The sequence below is a fragment of the Canis lupus genome, chromosome 10 (genome assembly GCF_011100685.1).
Source record: "Canis lupus familiaris isolate Mischka breed German Shepherd chromosome 10, alternate assembly UU_Cfam_GSD_1.0, whole genome shotgun sequence".
In the NCBI taxonomy this organism is placed as follows: Eukaryota; Metazoa; Chordata; class Mammalia; order Carnivora; family Canidae; genus Canis; species Canis lupus.
Window position 1 is genome coordinate 26,443,187 of NC_049231.1, and position 19,133 is coordinate 26,462,319.

Sequence of the window (19,133 nt, forward strand, 5' to 3'; positions counted from 1 at the left end):
CTCCTCCCTCCACACTGTCCCTCAGTCCTCCACTCCGAGCACAACAAACCGAACCGCCGTGGTTCCCCTCATCTCCAGGCCTTCGGTCCCGATGTACCCTCCTCCCCACCGCCCTCTCCACCTAACACCGCTCACTCCTGGGGACTCGGCCCGGACCTCGCCAATGTGCGCCCAGCGACCCAGAAGGAGCACCCACGGTGTGCCAGGCACCATGCTGGGGTGCTGGGGTCCAGCAGGGAACGAGACAGGCTCGGTCCCCGTCCTGCTCCCCTGACAGGACCCTGGAGGAGGCAAATGTTACATTCAGAATGGCACAGCTAGGGAGTGACAAGTGGGGAGGCCGAGGGGGAAATCACGGCAGGCAGCCCTGAGGAGGTGATGCGCTGTGACCTGAAGGTTGTAGTGAAGAATTTTGCCAGGTGGAGAGGGAAAGGAAAAGCATTTCAAAAGGAAGAGTCTGTGAGAAGGCCCTGAGGCCCGGGAGAAGGCAGGGGAAGCAGAGGGGTAAGAAGTAAGGTGGCCTGAGGGGCTGGGTTAGGACTTGGCTCTGCTCCTCCAGGACAGTGGGAAACAGCAAAGGGACTTTAGCAGGAGCCAACACGAGCTTGGGGCAGCAAGTGGAGGCTGGAAGATCTGTGAGGAGGCTGCTTGCCGCTGCCTCTGGGACCACGCTCACGGGGACCCATCAGGCTCTCATCAACCCAGAGGCCACCGTCAGTCAAACGGGAGAAGGAAGCTGAGTCATGGGCCAGGGTCTGACTTCACTCTGCATTCCCGGTCCCTGGGGAAGAGACCTGGGGCTCACACCCAAGGACTTTCTGAGCCAGCCGGGCACTGGACCAAGCCCTGCAGTCATCAAGACTTCCAGAACGTTCACATCGGCAGGATGCCCTCCATGCCCCGATGTCTCCCGAGACCCACCAACCTGAGCTCGCTCCCAACCAAAGGCAGGTGTGACAAGCAGGTCTCCAACAGGGAAGAGCTTGGCCCCACCACACAAAGGATATGGGTTACACACCATCTTGATGCACCAGTTCCGGGGGCTGGTGGTCTGTCGCAGACAGAAGAAGGCAACCGGCGCCAGGTCCGGGTGAGGGACTTCAGGATCGGCTCCATCCAGGGGCTCCTCCGGGCCTGGAGGGGAGGGAGGGGGGCTCTGGGGCCCCGGCTGCTCCGTTACTCCGGGCTCAGCTGCTGGGGCGGTGGCAGACGAGGAGGAGGGCGGCGGGGAGCTCTCAGCCATGTCGGCGCTGAGCAGGGAGCCCTGGGGGGGAAGATGGGGGCGCGTGGCAGGGGGGGCTTGGCAACCCGCCTTCTCCCACAAGGGAACGCAGCCCAGACAGTGTGGCCTCAGGTCCCAGGGTCACTCTGCCAAGAGGATTAGAAAAGAGCTGAGGGCCCGGATGCACCTGGGTCAGAATCCACTTCCAGAGAGTGGTCCTGGGGCAAGTCTGGTCAACTCTGCTCAGCCACAGTTTGCGGAGATGAAGAGTGAGAATAAGACCCGCTTAGAATGGAGTTGTGACATTAGTTGAGTTGTTGTTGTTGTTTTAAATGAGGCTACGGTTGTATATTTACTGCATCACCGAAGAGAAGAAAATTTGTAGGAAGAAAGGAGAAGTTACTGTACATCAGACGTCACTGCCAGGATGACACGCGTTAACAACCGAGAGGTTGGCATGCTGCGGAGCCAGACACCAAGGCAGCTGGGCAAGCCTGGAGGGAACCAAGGCAGGCTTCCCTGAGGCAGTGACACCTGAGCTGGGACCTACAGTGGAGCCCAAGGATCCCACCCACCACCTCACAAAAGTGACAACGCAGGGACCTTGCGCACCAAGCTCTTTGCCTTACAGCCAGAGAAACTGAGGCCCAGAGAAGGGACGGCACAGACACACAGCCTGGTCACAGCAGAGGGACAACAGCGCCCCCAGGGCTGGCTTCCTGGGATGTGACCTGGGCGGCCACCCAGGACTCCATGCTCAGAAGGGCCCCGCTCTGGGTTTAATGCCCTGTTGTCACCAACCTGAAATTCTTAATAACTGTTTGATCAGCCCCCCCTGCCCCGTTTCACTGGGCAGTGAGCCCTGCAAACCACATAGCTGCTCCCGACTTCAGCTCAGGGGTTACTTGCGCATCCTGGTCTCACCTGAGCCTTCCAACAACTCCAGGAACGCGGCTGCGCAGATGGAGAAACAGACCCAGAGAAGGAAGTGGCACCTCATGGCCTCACACTGCCCCAAGCGTAGAACTAGGGCACGCTTAGATGCCACAGTCCCGGCACTGGCCCCCCCGATTCTCCGACAGCTGACCATGCCTAGCCTGGCGCCCCGACACGGCTGGCCCACGGACAGGTAGGGAGACAGCCACTCCTCAGGGCCTGCCCCCTCACCACCTCATCCGAGAGGCCATCGGTCCCTGAATTGTCACGTGCCAGGGTGCCCGGGCCCTGGGACCCCGACCGTGCCAGGCTGGGCGATGGGAGCTGGAGATGGAAACTACACTCCTGGTGCTCACCCAGAGGGCTGTCGCCCGCGGCTGCTGAGCTGCCCAGAGCTGATGCGTTTGGACATTTCTCTGGCTCCCGGGGGCGACAGGCGGGAGTTGGCACCTCCTGCCACTTTACCCGGCTGGTCAGGGACGCAGAGTTTTCCTCCCAAGCTCCATCCAGTTCCAGAAAAACGGCCGTGGGCCTTACATAAGCTTTCAGGCGACTCAGCCTGCCATGTGTCAACCCCTGGGCTGCGAAACCTCGTCCCCAGGGTGGCTCTGGGTCTGCCCACCGCCTCCCCAGGGTGGCTCTGGGTCTGCCCACTGCCGTGCCCGCCTTGGAGCCCACCGTCCCTCTGCCGGGCCCTTGCTTCAGCCGCGCTGGATGTCCTGGGGCCCCAGAGGACCGGCCGCCTCCTCCACCTCCGGTCACCCCGTTCCCTGGGACACTCTCTCCTCCAGCTCCACGCCCTGCTCCCCCAGGCCCTGACGATTCATTTGTCCAGGAAACATTTCCTGAGCACCTACTACGTGCAGGTGCTGCACCGGCTCTGCAGCTACGCCAGTGAATAAGACAGCAGCTTGGCAGCAACCCCCGTTCAGCTGACACCCCAGCAAGGGAGAGAGACACACGAGTCAATTAATTTCTCTCCCTCTGGGTTCCAGAGCCCTTATCACCACCAAACATGCCGTTTAATTTATGTATTTATATCTTTATGACTTAGCGGCTGCCTGCCCAATCTGAAAGAAGGCTGTAAGAGAGCCGGGGGACTGCGGGCCACCTCGTTCACCGTTGCAGCCCCCCCGCCAGTGCCTAGAACAGTGCCTGGAACACACTAGGTGCTCAACCAATATTCACTGAATAAGTTAATAAAACGTGCTGGGAAGTAAACAAACAAGGGAGAAAGGTGGGAGTGGGGAAAGCATCTCCTGGAGGGAGAGAGACACCGAAGATCAAAACAGGAACCAGAAGGCACCGGCCACGTGTGATCTGTAGGACGAGCACTCCAGGTAGAAGGAACAGCATGTGCAGAGATGGAGGCTGGAATGAGCTCGGTGCATTTAGGGGAGAGGAATGAGGCCAGTGTGCCAAGCCCAGAGCCTGGGAGGGGATGAAATGAGTGTCTGGCAGGGCCCGCGGTGAGTGCATGGAAGGAGCTCGCAGTGTATTCCCCAAGTGCAACGGGAAGCCACAGGAGCGTTTTAGGCAGGGAGGGGTGTGCTCTGGTCTGTGCCTGGGAAGCCACAGGAGCGTTTTAGGGAGGGAGGGGTGTGCTCTGGTCTGTGCCTTTAAGCCATCCCTCCTCCGGGCGGGTGGAAGGGAGAGTGAGTGGAGGGGCAGGGGTAGGGCAGGGAGGGCCAAAAGGAGGTGGGAAGGATGGGCTGGCCCCGGCCCGGATACTGGTGGAGGTGGGAAGAATGGGGTGGATTGGAGACATATTTTAGAGGAAAAAAGCCTGGCCCTGGGTTGGTCCCGATGCCACCCCACCTGGCACCTCCAAACCTCTTCCCGCAGCCACATGGGTTCAAAGAGCGCCGCGGCCTCTAGAACAGCAGATGCCCCCCCCCCCCTTGCTCTCAGCCATGTCCACTCCGTCCTAACTTGCTTTTTGCCTCACTTGGCCTTGTGGAAGGCTGTCACACTGTGTGGTCTTCTGTCCTCACACCTCTCCCACCTCACTGCAGGACTCCTAGAGGCCACTACTGCCCAGGCCACCACCCCAACCCATTCCCCAGTGCCCACCAGCCTCCACCCTCTGACCTGCTTCCCAGTGCCCACTCAGCCTCCACCCTCTGACCTGCTTCCCAGTGCCCACCAGCCTTCACCCTCCAACCTGGTCCCAGTTCCCACTCAGCCTCCACCCTCTGACCAGCTCCCCAATGCCCACCCAACCTCCACCCTCTGACCTGACCCCCAGTGCCCACCCAGCCTCCACTCTCTGACCTGCTTCCCAGTGCCCACTCAGCCTCAACCCTCTGACCTGCCCCCCAGTGCCCACTCAGCCTCAACCCTCTGACCTGCTCCCCAGTGCCCACCCAACCTCCACCCTCTGACCTGCTCCCCAGGGCCCACTCAGGGTGCCACTCTCTCTGCTTCCTTTAGTCCCAATTCCCTCTGGCCTGTGCCCTGAAGCCCTGTTCTGGTCCCCAGCCGCCCAGTTGCCTATGGCAGGAAGCTCTTGAGAGGTTGGCAGCTGGGCTCCCCGGGGCTCCAACCTGTCTGAATATGGAGCCTCATGGGGATGAGAAGACTGGCTTTAGGTGACAGCATTGATGGACTCAAACTCAGGTCCCTCTGGCCCCAGAGTCTGAGCAGCCTCCACATCCTGAGCCTCCTCCTTGTAAGTATTCCAAGAGTGGGGCCACCAGGCTACGGGGTGGTAACTGGACTGGTCTCCGTGAGCAAGTGCAGAGGCAGGAGCAGAACCTCACTGTGACTGGAACTCACACTCTGCACCCCTGACTCCACCAGCCTCTTGGAGCCTCAGCCTTTCTCTTCATAAAGTTCAGCCCTCTTTCTGCTGCATCAGCAGGTCCCACATGATGTGGATGGGAAGGCTCTCTAAGACCCATGAAGGTAGATGTCCAAGCATACATGAGGCCAGCTGTGACATCCCCAAGGGCTGCCATCCCAGATCTCTCTCTGCCATAACTACCATCACTACCATCACCACTACCACCATCACCATCTCCATCATCACCATCACCATTATCAACATCATCACCATCACCACCATCACCACTATCACCATCATCATCACCACCATCACCCTTATCATCATAACTATCACCATTATCACCATCAACACCACCACCACCATCATCATCATCACCATCACCATCACCACCACCACCCTCACCACCCTCACCACCCTCACCACCACCACCCTTATCATCATCATCACCACCACCACCACCATCACCACCACCATCATCACCATCACCCGTATCACCATCATCACCACCACCACCATCATCACCATCACCTTTATCACCATCATCACCACCATCACCACCCTCACCACCATGCATCATTTATGTCCATTTCTACCCCAGAACGCTAAGGTACAAACCATCCTTATTTCTACTTTATGAAGAAAGAAACTGGGACCCAGAGAAGTTCAGCAAGGCCCATTCTCACTCAGCTGGTATAGAGCAGAGTCAACTCCCACTCCCGAACCTAAGCACTGAACATTAACAGACACCACCCTGGGACAGGAAAAGGTGTCCTGGAACCAGGCCTTCCTTCCCAAGCTAAGTCCGCAGACAGTACCCATGTGGCTGCTTGTGCAGCCAAGAGCCCCAGTGTGGACGAAGACCCTGCAAGTCTTCCCAAGTCTGTGGGGAAATCTGGCTCCCAGAATCTTCCAGAGCCCTTGGAGTATGGTGAGGAGAGGCCTTTTGTCTGCAGAGCTCAGAGCGCTGGTGGAGAAAGACAGGAGGCTTAGCCTGGTCACCCCAGGCGATGTGTGCACGTGCACACGCGTGAGCACGTGTGTATACACGCATATGCATGCACTTGTGTGTGTGTGTGTGTTTGTGTGTTCACGGGCACACGCAGGCAGACAACTTGTTTATTCCTTTATCAATGACCACACATCAACACATCAGCTAATGTCGTAGCTAGGACAATAAGCAACAAATTCATTCTGGGAATACCAGATTCTAGGAATCTCAGAATCAGAGTATCTTAGAATCATCCAGAACCTTAGAAGCTCACAATATTAGCTACAATAACCTCAGATTCTATAGCATGGTATTTCAGAGCACACGCCAGAAGCCAAGACTGTGCCAGAGTCCCAGCTCTGACACCAATCCACCTTGGCACACCACTCAGCCCGGCAGTGGCCCTCAGTGATCCTGACTACAAAGTGATGGTGACAACTCTTCCATGGCGGGACCACTGGGAGGACGAGCTGGGGCGACACTGTGAGCACCTGGCTGCACCACCAGACACCGAGCCAGCACGTGGTAGGCCCTGTGACGGTCTCCTGTGCTTGTCAGTGGGTCAGCCGTGGAATTCCAGAATCCCGGAACTCAGAAGCCCCAGAAACACAGCGGCTGGTTTTAGACTCCTATGACCTCAGAGCTCCACACAGGAGTCTCTGAAAAGAATGGGATCCCCAAAGGGGCGTAGTTGGTCACCACATGCTCATCAGCACAAAGATCACACACACACGCGCGCGTACTCACACACACACATCCACTCGCGCACTCACAGATGTACACAACCAGGCATGTACTCTCACACTCACACACACCGCGTGTACTCACACAGACCCAAACACGCACCTCACACACTCATATTCACACACACACTCACACACACTCATGCTCGCCAGTGCAGAGCCGGCATCTGGCGGCCTGTAGAAAGGTCTTTATGGGGCTGTGGGAAATGCGCCTCCCAGAATCTTTCAGCCGGCATCCCAGAGCCCCTGGAACCCTCTGTCTGCTCCCTCTTCTGCATGACAGCCCTGCAGATGCATGACGACAGCCCGCCCACCCCGGAGCCTCATCTGCCCCAGGGCCTCTTGTCACCAGCTCCCTCAACCACTCCTTGGGCGACATTTCCAGATCATCTACTCTTTGGGACCCGTCCCCAGTCACACTCAAGTTTGCTTACTTTCCTGCAAAAGGGCAGGACCAGATTGGCACCAAATAGTCCAGAGAAGAGCAGAGAGGTCACCTGCCTGATTCTGCAGTGGAGTCGTCTTTTGTTGTAGCCGGGGAGCCCCAGAGCCTGGCTGCCAACCCAGTCAGACTGCAGCATCTACAGTGTATGCGGTCTACTGGCCCCCTCAGATCCTCTTCAAAGGCTCCTGTAGCCTAAAGATGAATGGCTCAAAGATGGCCCCGGATGCATGACCTGACACAGAACTTGCCCTCTCTGCCTGCACACACTGCAGTCATCTTAGGCCTGTCACCAAAATCAACAGCCAACCCCCGCTCCCAGCTTCACAGTGTTCAATGAATTGGCTCGGAACCCCCTCCCGTGGTGGCTAACAAGAGTCAGAGACAACATTATTAGTTGAGCACTTACTACGTGCCAGGCAGCTCTTTACAATCCAGCAAAGCAGGGATGCCCGGGTGGCCTAGCGGTTAAGCGTGTCTGCCTTTGGCTCAGGGCGTGATCCTGGGGTCCCACATCGGGCTCCCCGCAGGGAGCCTGCTTCTCCCTCTGCCTGCATCTCTGCCTCTCTGTGTGTCTCTCATGAATAAATAAATAAAATCTTAAAAAAAAAAAAATCCAGCAAAGTGTTTTTGCTCTCTCCGCTTTATAGGTAGGTAAACTGAGGCCCAGAAAGGTTAAGGGGAAAAAAAAAAAAAAGGTTAAGGGATTTTCCCAGGGTCAAGAGCTACTTAGCTACTTGAAAGAGCTAAGCGTTGGATCTGGAAGACCCAAATCCTTGTTGCCAGTTAAAGGGTCATCCAGATCGGGCGGTAGACAGGCCACCGCAGCACACCCACCCCCATTACCTGTCCACATGTCTGTCACTAGACATTGTCACTGTCAGCTCTCAGCCTTATGACTAGTGCCAGCCAGCGAGACTGTATTAGAGTCTCCATCAGTGTGTTTGAACATTTCCCAGCAGGCGACTCTGCTGATCATTTTTACTCATTCTGCAGTAATGAGGGCCTTGGGTCTTACTTCAGCTAAAAAATGAGAGTGAATGGGGTCCCTGGAGGGAGGGAGGTCATTCTAGAAGGAAGAGCACTGGATCAGGAGTCTCAGTGCCCGGGCTCGGGGCCCAGCGCCACTCTCGCTGCACCACACCGCCTCATCAAGCTTCACATCCTCGTGTATAAAATGCAGAACGGGATTCCTTGTCTACCTCACTAACGGGATAGCAAACGGGGGGAGAGAACTGGAAAGTACCTTCATGAAGGCAAAACAGTTTCAGTTCTCTGTACCAGGCCCCATGCTAGGCCCTGCAGAGACGCTTCTAAGCCTCACAGAAATCCTTTAAGGTGAAAGGAATGGTCCCACTTGTACAAGAAGCTGACTCTCCCCCAGGCCTTGCTCCTCTGGGCCATGCCCATGATCATGAACTTGCTCTTGTCTCTCCTCCCCACTAGGACAAGAGCTGAGGGATCCCGGGGAGAAGGCCTCCGTCCCTGGACCGACAGAGAGCTGCCTGTGGCCCGCCCTGCTCATCAGGACCGGCAGTCAATGAAGAGGAGAGAGGAAAGCCTGACCCTATTCTCAAAATGCATCACCAGTGAGACCACCATGGCCAGAGTACAGAAAAGGAGGCAACTGGCAGAGGTAGGGCTCTGACATGAAGGGAGAGGTCTGTGAGGCAGGGCTAGGTCGGCGCTGACTTCCAGCCCCGAAAGACCCTGGCCTCCATCCTGGAGAAACCACCCCCCTCTTATCCGGTCCTGCTCAACGAGCCCCCAAAGCCCCTCACTCCCGTTCGAGGACATCCAAACACCTTGTGCCTTCAAGCCCTCCCCAGGCTGCGTCGCCTACACACCAAGCAGAGTCCCGGTCTCCCGGCCAAGGGCACAAGAGAAAGCCAGGCCCTGCATCCATGTGCCCACACAGCACCTGGCCCAGAGGAGGCCCTGGGCCCCCCACCCCAGGGGCACTGGGGCAGATGTTATCTGCTCCCTGTTGTTCACCGCTGTGTCCCCCAGCAACCAGAACAGGGGTTGGCACATAGTAGGTGCTTCATAAATACAGGAGAGAGAGAAAAGGGAATCGGCTTTGTTTTCTTCCTTCCTCAGACTGGCAGCCATGAGGGGGAGAGACTGAGCCCACATCTTCCTGGATATCAGCATCCACAGGCCCACGGACCTACAGACCCATGGATCCAAGGCTCCACACATCACAGATGCACAGACACGTACACCCACAGATCTGCAGATCCTTGGACCCACGGACCTACAGATGCACACACACCCACACACACACACCCTCTACCGAGAGCCACAGACGGTGGATCCCAGGGCACGGACACACCGACCGCACACCCAGGGCGCCCTGGACGGTGGACACAGGGTTGAGGGAACAAGGCAGGAGCAGATCCTGGGAACGTGCTTGAAGAAAACATTCTGCAGAAAAGAACTGGAGGGAGGAGAGGGGTCAGAAAGGAGCAGCGGCGAAGGAAGGACAAGAAAGGAAGCAGGGAGGAGGAAAGGAGATGGAGAAGAGCGCAGGAGGACCCTGCTCTCCCTACAGCCTGCCGGCGGCTCCCTGGACCCCCACACCCAGCCTGGCATCCCCTCCTTCCAGACGCTGTGGTAGTGTCTGAGCACCCTGAGCTGGGGGCTGGGCACTCGGAGAACAAGCGGGCAGAGGGGGAGGCGGCCGGGAATCCAGGAGCCCCACGAGAGCCTGCTTTGTCACCTTGGCAAGCATTCAGAAGCTGCCTGGGGGCGGGAGCTCTTCCAGGGTGGGGGAGAACCCAAGTGGTGTCCAGAAACAGACTTTCCCGGGAGGGCTGAGCCCCAGGGGAGTCCCACTTGGGGTGCAGGGCACGGGGTGAGGGTGGCAGAGATGGCAGTGGAGGCGGCATGATGAAGGGGCCTGGGGGAGTCACAGGTGGTGACGCCCTGCACTCAGGGTGTGGATCCAGTACAGGAGGCAGAGGAGCTGCAGTCACAGCTGTCCCCAAACTGCTCCCCGCTTGGCTGTGGGCTCCCTGGAGGAGTCCGTCTGGAGCCCATGATGGAGGCTGAGAGAGGAGCAGTTCTCACAGCCACCTCTGCCCCCACATGCCCACCCAAGGTCAAGGGGAGTCAGGGCACCTGGACTGGGGAACTGCTGCCTGGTGCCCCCTGGTGGGCCTAGAAGATGCCCTCTCAGAAGCACCTAGAATGGGTGGGAAGGACCCAGGAGGGGCCTCCTGCCAACCCTCTAGCCCCTCCCCAAAGCTGCCCCTCGGGGTGCCCAGGGGCAGGCTCTGAGCAGCCAGCAAGAGAGTGCAGGGACTCGGTGTGGGGCTCAGGCTCTCTGGGGCATGTGTGCCCGGGGCCTCATGAATTTGGTGCCAGACGGCTCAGCACCACCCCCCCAGGATGTGCTCCTCCCTCTTCCTCTTCCTCCCCCGACTGCAGCCTCAGAATTGGTCCCTACTCTGTGTCGCCCTACCCTGTCACCCACTGGCATCCCCTCCCTCTGGCTCAGCCTGGATGGTGGAGGCAGGAAGGGGACAGGAAGGTAGCCGGACTCCCCACCCTGTCCCCAGCCCAGCCCAGGTCCTGTAGTCTGAACAAAAAGTTTATCCTGAAGGGTGGACGAGTTTCCAAAGCCAGTCCTTGGGGCTGAGGAGAAATATTGATCCAAGAGGTGACTTGACAGTGTGGGCAGGGCCTGAGGATTGCAGCCTCGGGAAGCAGGCCTGAACTCCTGGGCCAGACCCTTTCCTGCGGGCCCAGCCCATGGCCCCACATCCCTATCTGCACAGCATCCCGGCTCCCAGGTGGCGCCAGTATCTGCTGGGTGAATCCTCAGGACGGTGAGAGACAGAAGGACAGCCCCGCTCCCTGCTCAGGCCAACCTGAGCACTCCAGCCCTAGGACATTCCTCACATGGCGTGTCAGACCCCATCACACCATACAGGCACAGACGCAAGCAAGCTTTCTCTCTGTCCCTCTCATTCTCTCTCTCTCTCACACACACACACACCTGGACCCAGAACACAGACTCACACAGCCAGGATATGGCTCAGAGGTCCCCCCACATGCCAGCCTCATGCCCGGCTTAGAGCCCCCCAGGACCCCGAAAGGAGGAGAAAGACACAAGCAGAGCGGCTCACTGATACCTCAGCCTGGGCCCATCCAAAAGCCCCCTCCCCGGGCATATGCTCCCCCCCCAAGAGGCCTGCCCACCCCCTGCCAAAGCCTCTTGCCCCCCACATCCCCCGACACACCACCCAGCAGACAATTAAAACCCAATCATCATAAACACTCATTATATAACCAGCCCCAACCTGCCGAGGATTTCTTTTACCCCCTAGAGTCCCGCTCCAGCCCCCGGCCTGGCTTCCTGCAGTGAAGCCTTGAGTCCCCCCAGGTGCTGACCCGCCGGCCCACCACCACCTCTGCCTCCAGGAAAGTTGGGCCGCCGGCTTCCCCCATCCAATCCCCCGCTGCTACCGTCCCTCCGCCAGCCCGCCCGGCGCAGCCCTCTGGACGCCGACACCGCCCTGGGCCGGTGGCCGCAGAGCCGCAGCAGCGGCGGGACCGCGGGGCGGCGGGACGGCCGGACCCAGCCCGGACCCAGCCCGGACCCAGCCCGGACCCCCGCCGGCAGCCTGACTTGTTGAATCCATTTCTGCGGCGCCGGCTCGCGGCTTCGGCGTCGGCACCGAGAGAACTTTCGTGGCCTTGGAGAAGGGACCGGTCAAAGTTTCCCGTCCTTCCTCCCGAGGCACCTGCCCGACAGCACGGGAGGGGCCGACCCGCTGGGCACGCGTGTGTCGGGGCCGCGGGGCGCGGGGGCGGGGTGGGGAGTCGGTCCCAGAAGCAAACAAACAAACGCCTCAGAGCCACAGACCCGACGCGCTAAGAACCGGCCTCGGAGCGGAGCCCCCGCCCCCACCTACCTGCGCATGGACCCGGCAGGGCAGCAGGGGTCGTCCGGGTGGAGGCGCGGGGACGCCGCGTGCCCCGCAGCCGGAGAGGCAGGGACCCCGGCCCCGCCAGCCGCCGCCGCCCCCCGCCGGTTCAGGATCAGCTGAGCCCCTGGGGCGCGCGGGGCGGCGGGCGGGGGGCGGCGGGCCCCGGGGCCCGGGCCATGGCGGGAGGGCGGCGAGCCTGGGGCAGCGGCGCGGAGCCGGCGGCGCGGACGAGCGGCGGACGGCGCGGGAGTTGGAGCGCGCGGCGGGCGGCGGGCGGGCGGGCGGGCGGGAGCGCGGCGCTCCGGGGCCGGGGCCGGGCCGGGGGGCGGGGGCGCCGGGACCCGGCGGGGGCGGGGCGGGGCGGGGCGGGGGCCCGGGAGGACCGCGCGGCGGCGGCGGCGGCGCGGGGTCGGGGCCGGTCCCGGCTCGGCTGGGCTCGCGCCTCCGGCCGCGGGCTCGAGGCGCGGGGTCTGCGCGCGGCGGGGGCTGCGGAGGAGCCCGAGCGCCCGGCGGTGCGGGGACGTGCGGCGGCGGCGAGACCGAGCCGCGCCGCGTGCGAGGCAAAGCCGTCCTTATACTGACACCAAATGTCTTCGGGGAAAGCTGCAGGCGCGGGACGCCGGGGGGAGGCGGGAGGCGACAGACAGGCTCCGGCGGCGGCTGAGCCCCCACGCCGCCCCCGAGGGCAGGAAGCCCCGGCCTCGCCGCCTCCCCCCGCAATTCAGGGGCGCGCCGGGGGAGGGTCCTCTCCAGGGGCTGCGTCATGCGCAAGGAGGGAGGGACCCCATGACCGACCACCCTCGGGTCCCAGGTGCCTGCTCGGCGCGTAACACTTTGGATTCTCACCCAGGTACTGTGAGATGGGGGGGGGGGGGGGGGGCTCCACCGCCCAGGAGGGGCGCTGCCCAGCTGAGGCCACGGCTCGGAAATGGTGGAGCAGGCTGCCACTGGGCTCCAAAGGCGGCTCTAGGGCCCGGGCAGCTTCGGGCAGCTTCTCTCCTCTCGCTTCTCCCCCGCATCTGTGCTGTTTCCCAACCTTTAGGGCTTGACTGAAAGGCCACCTCCTCCAGGAAGGCTTCCTGGAGGCCTCCCAAGTAAAACTGATGCTTCTTTCTCCAGCTTCAAATGCCCCTAGCCTCTCCACTTCCCCTGGGCAGCCTGGGCCACAGGAGCCTGATGGATAGGACGCACTCAGCTCAGCCCTCTCCATCCCAACCTCATCTCCTTGGAAAATTGGGGGGGGGGGGGGTGGCTGCGGTTGGGGGGAGCTAATCCTGAGGATATTGAGGCCTGCCTTGGGGCCACCTGGCCTGGCAGGTGGGCAGAGCTGTGGACGAACAGGGACTCAGATTTGATCCCAGCTCTGTGGCTTCCTGACTGAGAAAGCCCCTTAAAATCTCTGAGCCTCAGGTTCCTCATCTGTGAAATGGAGCTAAAAGTTCACACTTAGCAGAATGTGAACAGTCCCTAAAGGGCTTAGCACCATCCCTGGCATCTAGTAGGTGCTTCACAAACATTCATCCCTTCCTACCCTTTCATCCATCCAGGGAGACAAGACAAAACTTTGTCACCGGACCACAATGAAAGGTGTTGTAGGCATGGAGTAAGCGGGACAGAGGGTGTCCCCTTGTGAGGTGGATTTATGTCAGAATGGAGTGGCCTTCAGATCAGGGGTCTTCAAGCGACAACCTCACCAAGGGCAGGAGGCTCACACTGTGCCTCGAGTGCTCACATGGGACTGAGATAAGAGAGGTGATGGGCAGAGAAACGGCTTCAAGGAGGAAGAAAGGACACAAGCAAAGGCACGGAGGTGAGAAATCAGGTGGCCGGGGCAGGCACTCTGGCCCTGACCCACCGAGTGCTCAGCTAGAAAGCCCTAGGCCCGGGACAGTGACAGCAATCAGACAGCAAGTCAGGGAGAAGCTCCCGAACAGGGCTCGCTTTCTCTCCATTGTCCTCTGGCAGCATTTTCCTAAAGTTCAAAAGACTGGACAGGACCTTGAGTAAGCCGCCAGATAGTGAATTCCCAGGACTGAGTCTTTTCAGCTCCACCTCCCAAAGCGGCCGCCCAGCCCCTGCTCGCATGCCTGGGGTGACACTGATCTCACTACTTCCCTGAGCAGCTGCTTTGCTCTCCGAGCACCTCTGATCCTTCAAAGTTCTTTTTCATATTTAAGGAGAAACTGACTCCTTCCATGATTCTAGTGCGCTCCTCATCCTTGGAGGACTGACACCCCTTCCCCAGCCACCCTCAAGCATCCACACACTGGCGAGAAGTTCTGCTTAATGTCTACCCTAAATACTTTCTGCCTTCATTGTCCATTCTTTCATCCTTCTGCCGTCAGCATGGTGGTGGGTTCCATGCACGGGAGGCTGCAGACAGATTAAAGGTCATAGAAGAAGTGGGGACAAAGAGGCGACCCTCAATCCTGCTGGCAGATGGGATTGCAACTCCAGGCCCGGGCCAAAGGCCAGGCTGTGGCAGTCCCTCCCGGAGGCCCTCGCTGGCGGCGAGAGCTTCATTTATTCATTATTGCTATTTATATTGTGTCTGGTATTTGCAGAAGGCTGCAGCAGCCTCACTCACTCATTAGGCCCCGCCGTGCCCTGGGAGCAGCGGCCTGCCAGGAGGACAGTGGGGTGGACCCCGCCTGGAGTCCTTAGTGCACCCACCTGAGCTGACAGCTGGGCCAGGCTCCCTGTCCCCTCTCACGAGCACCCAAACCCAACCAGGCCCTCACTCGCTACTCCCAGAGCAGCCCGGGCTCCCTTCTGTCCCTGGGAGAACTTTCCAGCAATTGGAGTAGCTAGAAGGGTAGGACGAATCTATTAAGGGGGATAAGCAAGCTAGGGCAGAAGAAAACTGGTGCAGAATTCCTGCTGCAGAACACGAGATGAGGTCCCTTCCAGGATAAAGATCCTAAACACACAGAGACAAAGATGCCAATCCTCAAAATCCACACTGATTTGTTTCCCAAACACAAAGCATTGATCTGCACCAGGTCCTGGTTTAAGCCCTTGACAAATTTTGACGAATTTAATCCTTTCCACAATCTTTTTAATCGTCACTGCTGTTTTACAGATGAGGAGCATCGGCACAGAGAAGTCAGGTAACTTGCTCAAGATCACACAGCTGATACACAGGAGAGCTGGCATTTGAAATCAGGGCATTTGCCTCCAGAATCTGCTCTTAACTAGGATTCTGAATTCTAAGATTCAAAAATTCTAAGAGTGGAAGTGTCCAGGATTCCAAACCGGTTGAGTGGCCTCACCTATCAGAGTAGAAAGGGATCCGGCCAGTGGTACCCTCACATAGGCCACTCTGTACCCCTTTAGAGCACAGTCTGACCCCTGGGGCATGGAAGGGACTGCTCTCAGAGGCCAAGCAGCAACCTGGACACCTAAGGACCAGGCCCCAGGAGCAGCCCACCGTGATAGGAGAAAACCAATGGCAGAAAATGAACCTCAACATCCCGAAAGCCTTTATTAAGCACCCACTGGGTACTGGGCCTGTGCCAAGGCCGGAGGATGTTATGAGATGAAAGCTCTGGAAAAGCTGACTATGGGTGAAACAGGGAGGGGACTTGGAGGGTGGGCCGAGGGGTTGCAGAGGGGATTGGGTTCTAAGAGCCCAAGAGCCCAATCTAGGGGTCGTGGCTGGATGGGCCGAGGAAAAAGAATGGGAGTTTCAGAGGGGAAGTGTGGACAGTGAAGGGAGAGGGGAGGAGAGACTGCAAAATGGATGGAGGCGGGGTCACACCAAGGGGGAGTCCTGGGGAAGCACCCCAGAGAGGGGTGAAGGACTCTGAAGCGAGTAGCTTGCATGGCTGTAGCACCGGTTCCCCTCTCCCTGGAAGCCCCTGGAAAGTCAACTAGACACACATACCACACACACACACACACACACACACACACACACACACACACACAGGGGCCTGGTGCAAGTGAGTGTCCTGTGTGTGGATGTCAAGAAAGTTGCTGACAGGGACAACCAGCCCTGGGACCAGCCAATCCATCCCCCCAACTGGACTAAGCTGGCAGGAGCAAAGGTCAAAGTCAGAGAGGCCCAGGGGGACCTTAGCATCCCCCCCAGGGGCGCTGTGGCCACAGAAATCCTGACCAGTCAGGACAGATGAGGTCTTACCCAAGTAGGGAGCAAGGGCACCCTCCCTCCCCATCCACAGGTACCTAATTTACACCGTTAGCCCATTTGATCCTGGCAACAGTTCTGGGTGAGAGGTACCATGAAGCTCATTTTATAGACGGGAGAACCAGCATCCAGAGAAATTAAGTAAATTATCCAGGGTCACTCAGCTAATGAGCAGAGGCAGAATGCCATGCCAGCGTGTGTGTGTGTGTGTGTGTGTGTGTGTGTGTGTGTGTGTGAGAGAGAGAGAGAGAGAGATCCTTCTATCCTTCTCCCACCTGCCCAGGAAGGAAGCTGGAGTCAGAGAGAGGGAAAGGGGACAGAACACAGGATCCTCAGGTTGTTGCCAGGCGGGAGGTCCCTGACTCTCATCCAGAGAAGACCATTTGATGCCCTAGAAGCTTCTGGTTTGTTTTTGTTTTTGTTTTTTAAGATTTTATGTATTTATTCATGAGAGACAGAGAGGGGCAGAGACACAGGCAGAGGGAGAAGCAGGCTCCATGCAGGGAGCCCGATGTGGGACTTAATCCCGGGATTTCAGGATCACACCCTGTGCTGAAGGTAGACGCTTAACCTCTGAGCCACCCAGGCGTCCCTGACCTAGAAGCTTCTGGATGGAGCTTGAAGAATCCAGTCTGGGCACATCTGGAAAGGGCTGCCAGTACCCCAGCAGTCTACAACCAGCAAGGGCGGGGACGGAGCAACAGTGGGTTTATTCCAGTGTGAATGTCAGACGGAGGAACTGCAGCAGGGGACTGTCCAAACCCCCACCCCAGGCAGAGACACCAGAAGCCCCCCACCCTCCACCACTGCCCCCTGCACATATGACTGCTGTTTGACCAGTGGCACATCATCTCCTAGGTGCCTCACCACATCCACCATGCACTACCTGGCATGCAGTAAGTGCTCAATATTTGCTGAGTGCATTTCTTGAGTGCCAGTGCTCTGAGCAGTCATTTCCAGGTCTATTTTACTGATGCAGAACTTGAGGTCATGCAAGGTGATGCAGCATGCCATCCATCGGTCACGCCCGATGAGTGCTCAGTGACATTTATTGACCACCTACTATGTGCAAGGTGTTGGACATACAGTGATGACAAAACCCAGCCCAGTGGGGAACAGCCATGTTTAGACAACCCGGGGTAAGTGGAGTAGAAGAGAAAACCATTGTTTCTGGTGTGGGAGGGTTGGAGAAGGCTTCCCACAGTAGTGTGACCAGTGACCACATAAAGGCTTGGAGGGAGGGCAGGGGCTGCGCAGATAAGAGTTTTACTCCAAAGCATTGAAGGAGGGTGGTTCTGGGCAGGCATTACAGCAGGTGCAAAGGCCCAGGGGTAGGAAGGAGCAAGGCTTGTTGTGGGAACAAGAGGAAGTCCCACTGTGGTCAGGCCAAGTGTCTGAATGCCAGGCTGAGGGAAGTGTGAGTGGGGAGGGGCCCTGCCCCGGTGCTGAGTGAGCTGATTGCAGAGGCCAGGTGAGAGGCCGCACTAGCCTGGGCTGCACTGCTGGCAGGACAGCTGAGGCAGATTGGAGGGATGTTTCAGAGGGCAGAGGAACAGGACTTGGAAACTCAAGGAGGTCGGGGAGGACCCTGGTTTCAGGGGACGAGAGAGGTGAAAGGAGCCGAGAGCTCAGGAACGGTGGAGCCCAAGGGGCGAGAGGGAGGGAAGGAGGGAGAGAATTCAGCACAGTTGTGGGCACCCCGACCTCAGCTTTATTCCCTCTGCCCCAGGGGGTGTCTTTCTTCTTCTTCCGATCCTCCAGGTCACTCCCTTCCTTCTGGGCTGTTTCTCTGCCTTCCTCTTCCTCTGACTCTGTCTTTCTTCCTCCATCTCCCTCCTCTCTCTCACTTCTCCTTCTCTGCAACCCCGTCTCCTGGGCATCTATAGCTGCCTGTCTGTCTATTCCGCTCCCTGTCCCCATGCTCTGTGCGTGCATGTGTCTCTCACGCATGTGCGCGTGCTCTCACGCCCTCTCTCTCTCTGCTCCTCCTGCTGCTTGGAGAAAGAATAATAGAGCAGGCAACTCTTCCTTTTATCCCTGGCTGGACAAAGGCCGGCACCCTGGCAGTCCAGCCTCAGGAAGCCACCTTCAATGTCACCATCAAGGAGAGATGAGTGTGGGTTTGTGCGGGTGCAAGCCGGCTCGGGGCTAGAGAGGCTGGCCCAGGTTGGCCTTGGCCCCTGCCCTACAACCTTCTGACCCCGGATGGCTCAGGATGGGCATTTTAGGGAGCAGGCTGGCTTTCCCCGGAGGCAGGGTGGGCACCTCCTCAGCCTCCTAGAGGGCCTGAAATTCTACCATCAGGGCTGTGGTCCTTTTAAGGTTTTGATCTTTTTTAAAACTGGAAAACCCCACCCCACTGTACCCCCCAGGAAGGATCACAGAGCTAAGGATCTCGGAGATAGTTCCCCAGCTGAGAGGGCCTGCTCTGTGTCCATGCCAACTCTGAGTTTTAGAGAATAATCCCCAGCCCTGCCCTCTCTTTATTGATGTCTTGGGGTGGGGGGTGGATAGAAAAAGCCATAATCAGGGGCAGCCCCGGTGGTGCAGTGGTTTAGCGCCGCCTGCAGCCCGGGGTGTGGTCTTAGAGGCCCAGGATGGAGTCCCCCCATCGGGCTCCCTGCATGGGGCCTGCTTCTCCCTCTGCCTGTGTCTCTGCCTTCTCTCTCAATCTGTGTGTGTGTGTGTGTGTGTGTGTGTGTGTGTGTGTGTCTTTACGGATAAATAAATAAGTAAAAAAATCTTAGAAAGAAAGAGAGAGAGAGAGAGAAAGAAAGAAAGAAAGAAGAAAGAAAGAAAGAAAGAAAGAAAGGAAAGAAAGAAAGAAAGAAAGAAAGAAAGAAAGAAAGAAAGAAAGAAGAAAGAAAGAAAGAAAAAGCCATAATCAAATGTCTCCACCTAGAGAGTGCCTTGGAATCCTCAAGCCC

The 19,133-nt window shown here is 58.4% G+C and overlaps 1 protein-coding gene across 1 annotated transcript in view; it reads right to left on the reverse strand.

Annotated features, from left to right (window-relative positions):
• CACNA1I (calcium voltage-gated channel subunit alpha1 I) overlaps nucleotides 1–12,166 on the reverse strand; it is a 117,804-nt gene extending 105,638 nt beyond the window's left edge. Inside the window, exons 1-2 of the mRNA XM_038551567.1 lie at nucleotides 12,042–12,166; nucleotides 1,008–1,264 (exon numbers count right to left, since the gene is read on the reverse strand). Of these exons, the coding sequence (XP_038407495.1) occupies nucleotides 1,008–1,243 (236 nt within the window). The 5' untranslated portion in view covers nucleotides 1,244–1,264; nucleotides 12,042–12,166. The remainder of the gene's footprint in view (nucleotides 1–1,007; nucleotides 1,265–12,041) is intronic.
• Between the last annotated feature and the right edge of the window lie 6,967 nt (nucleotides 12,167–19,133).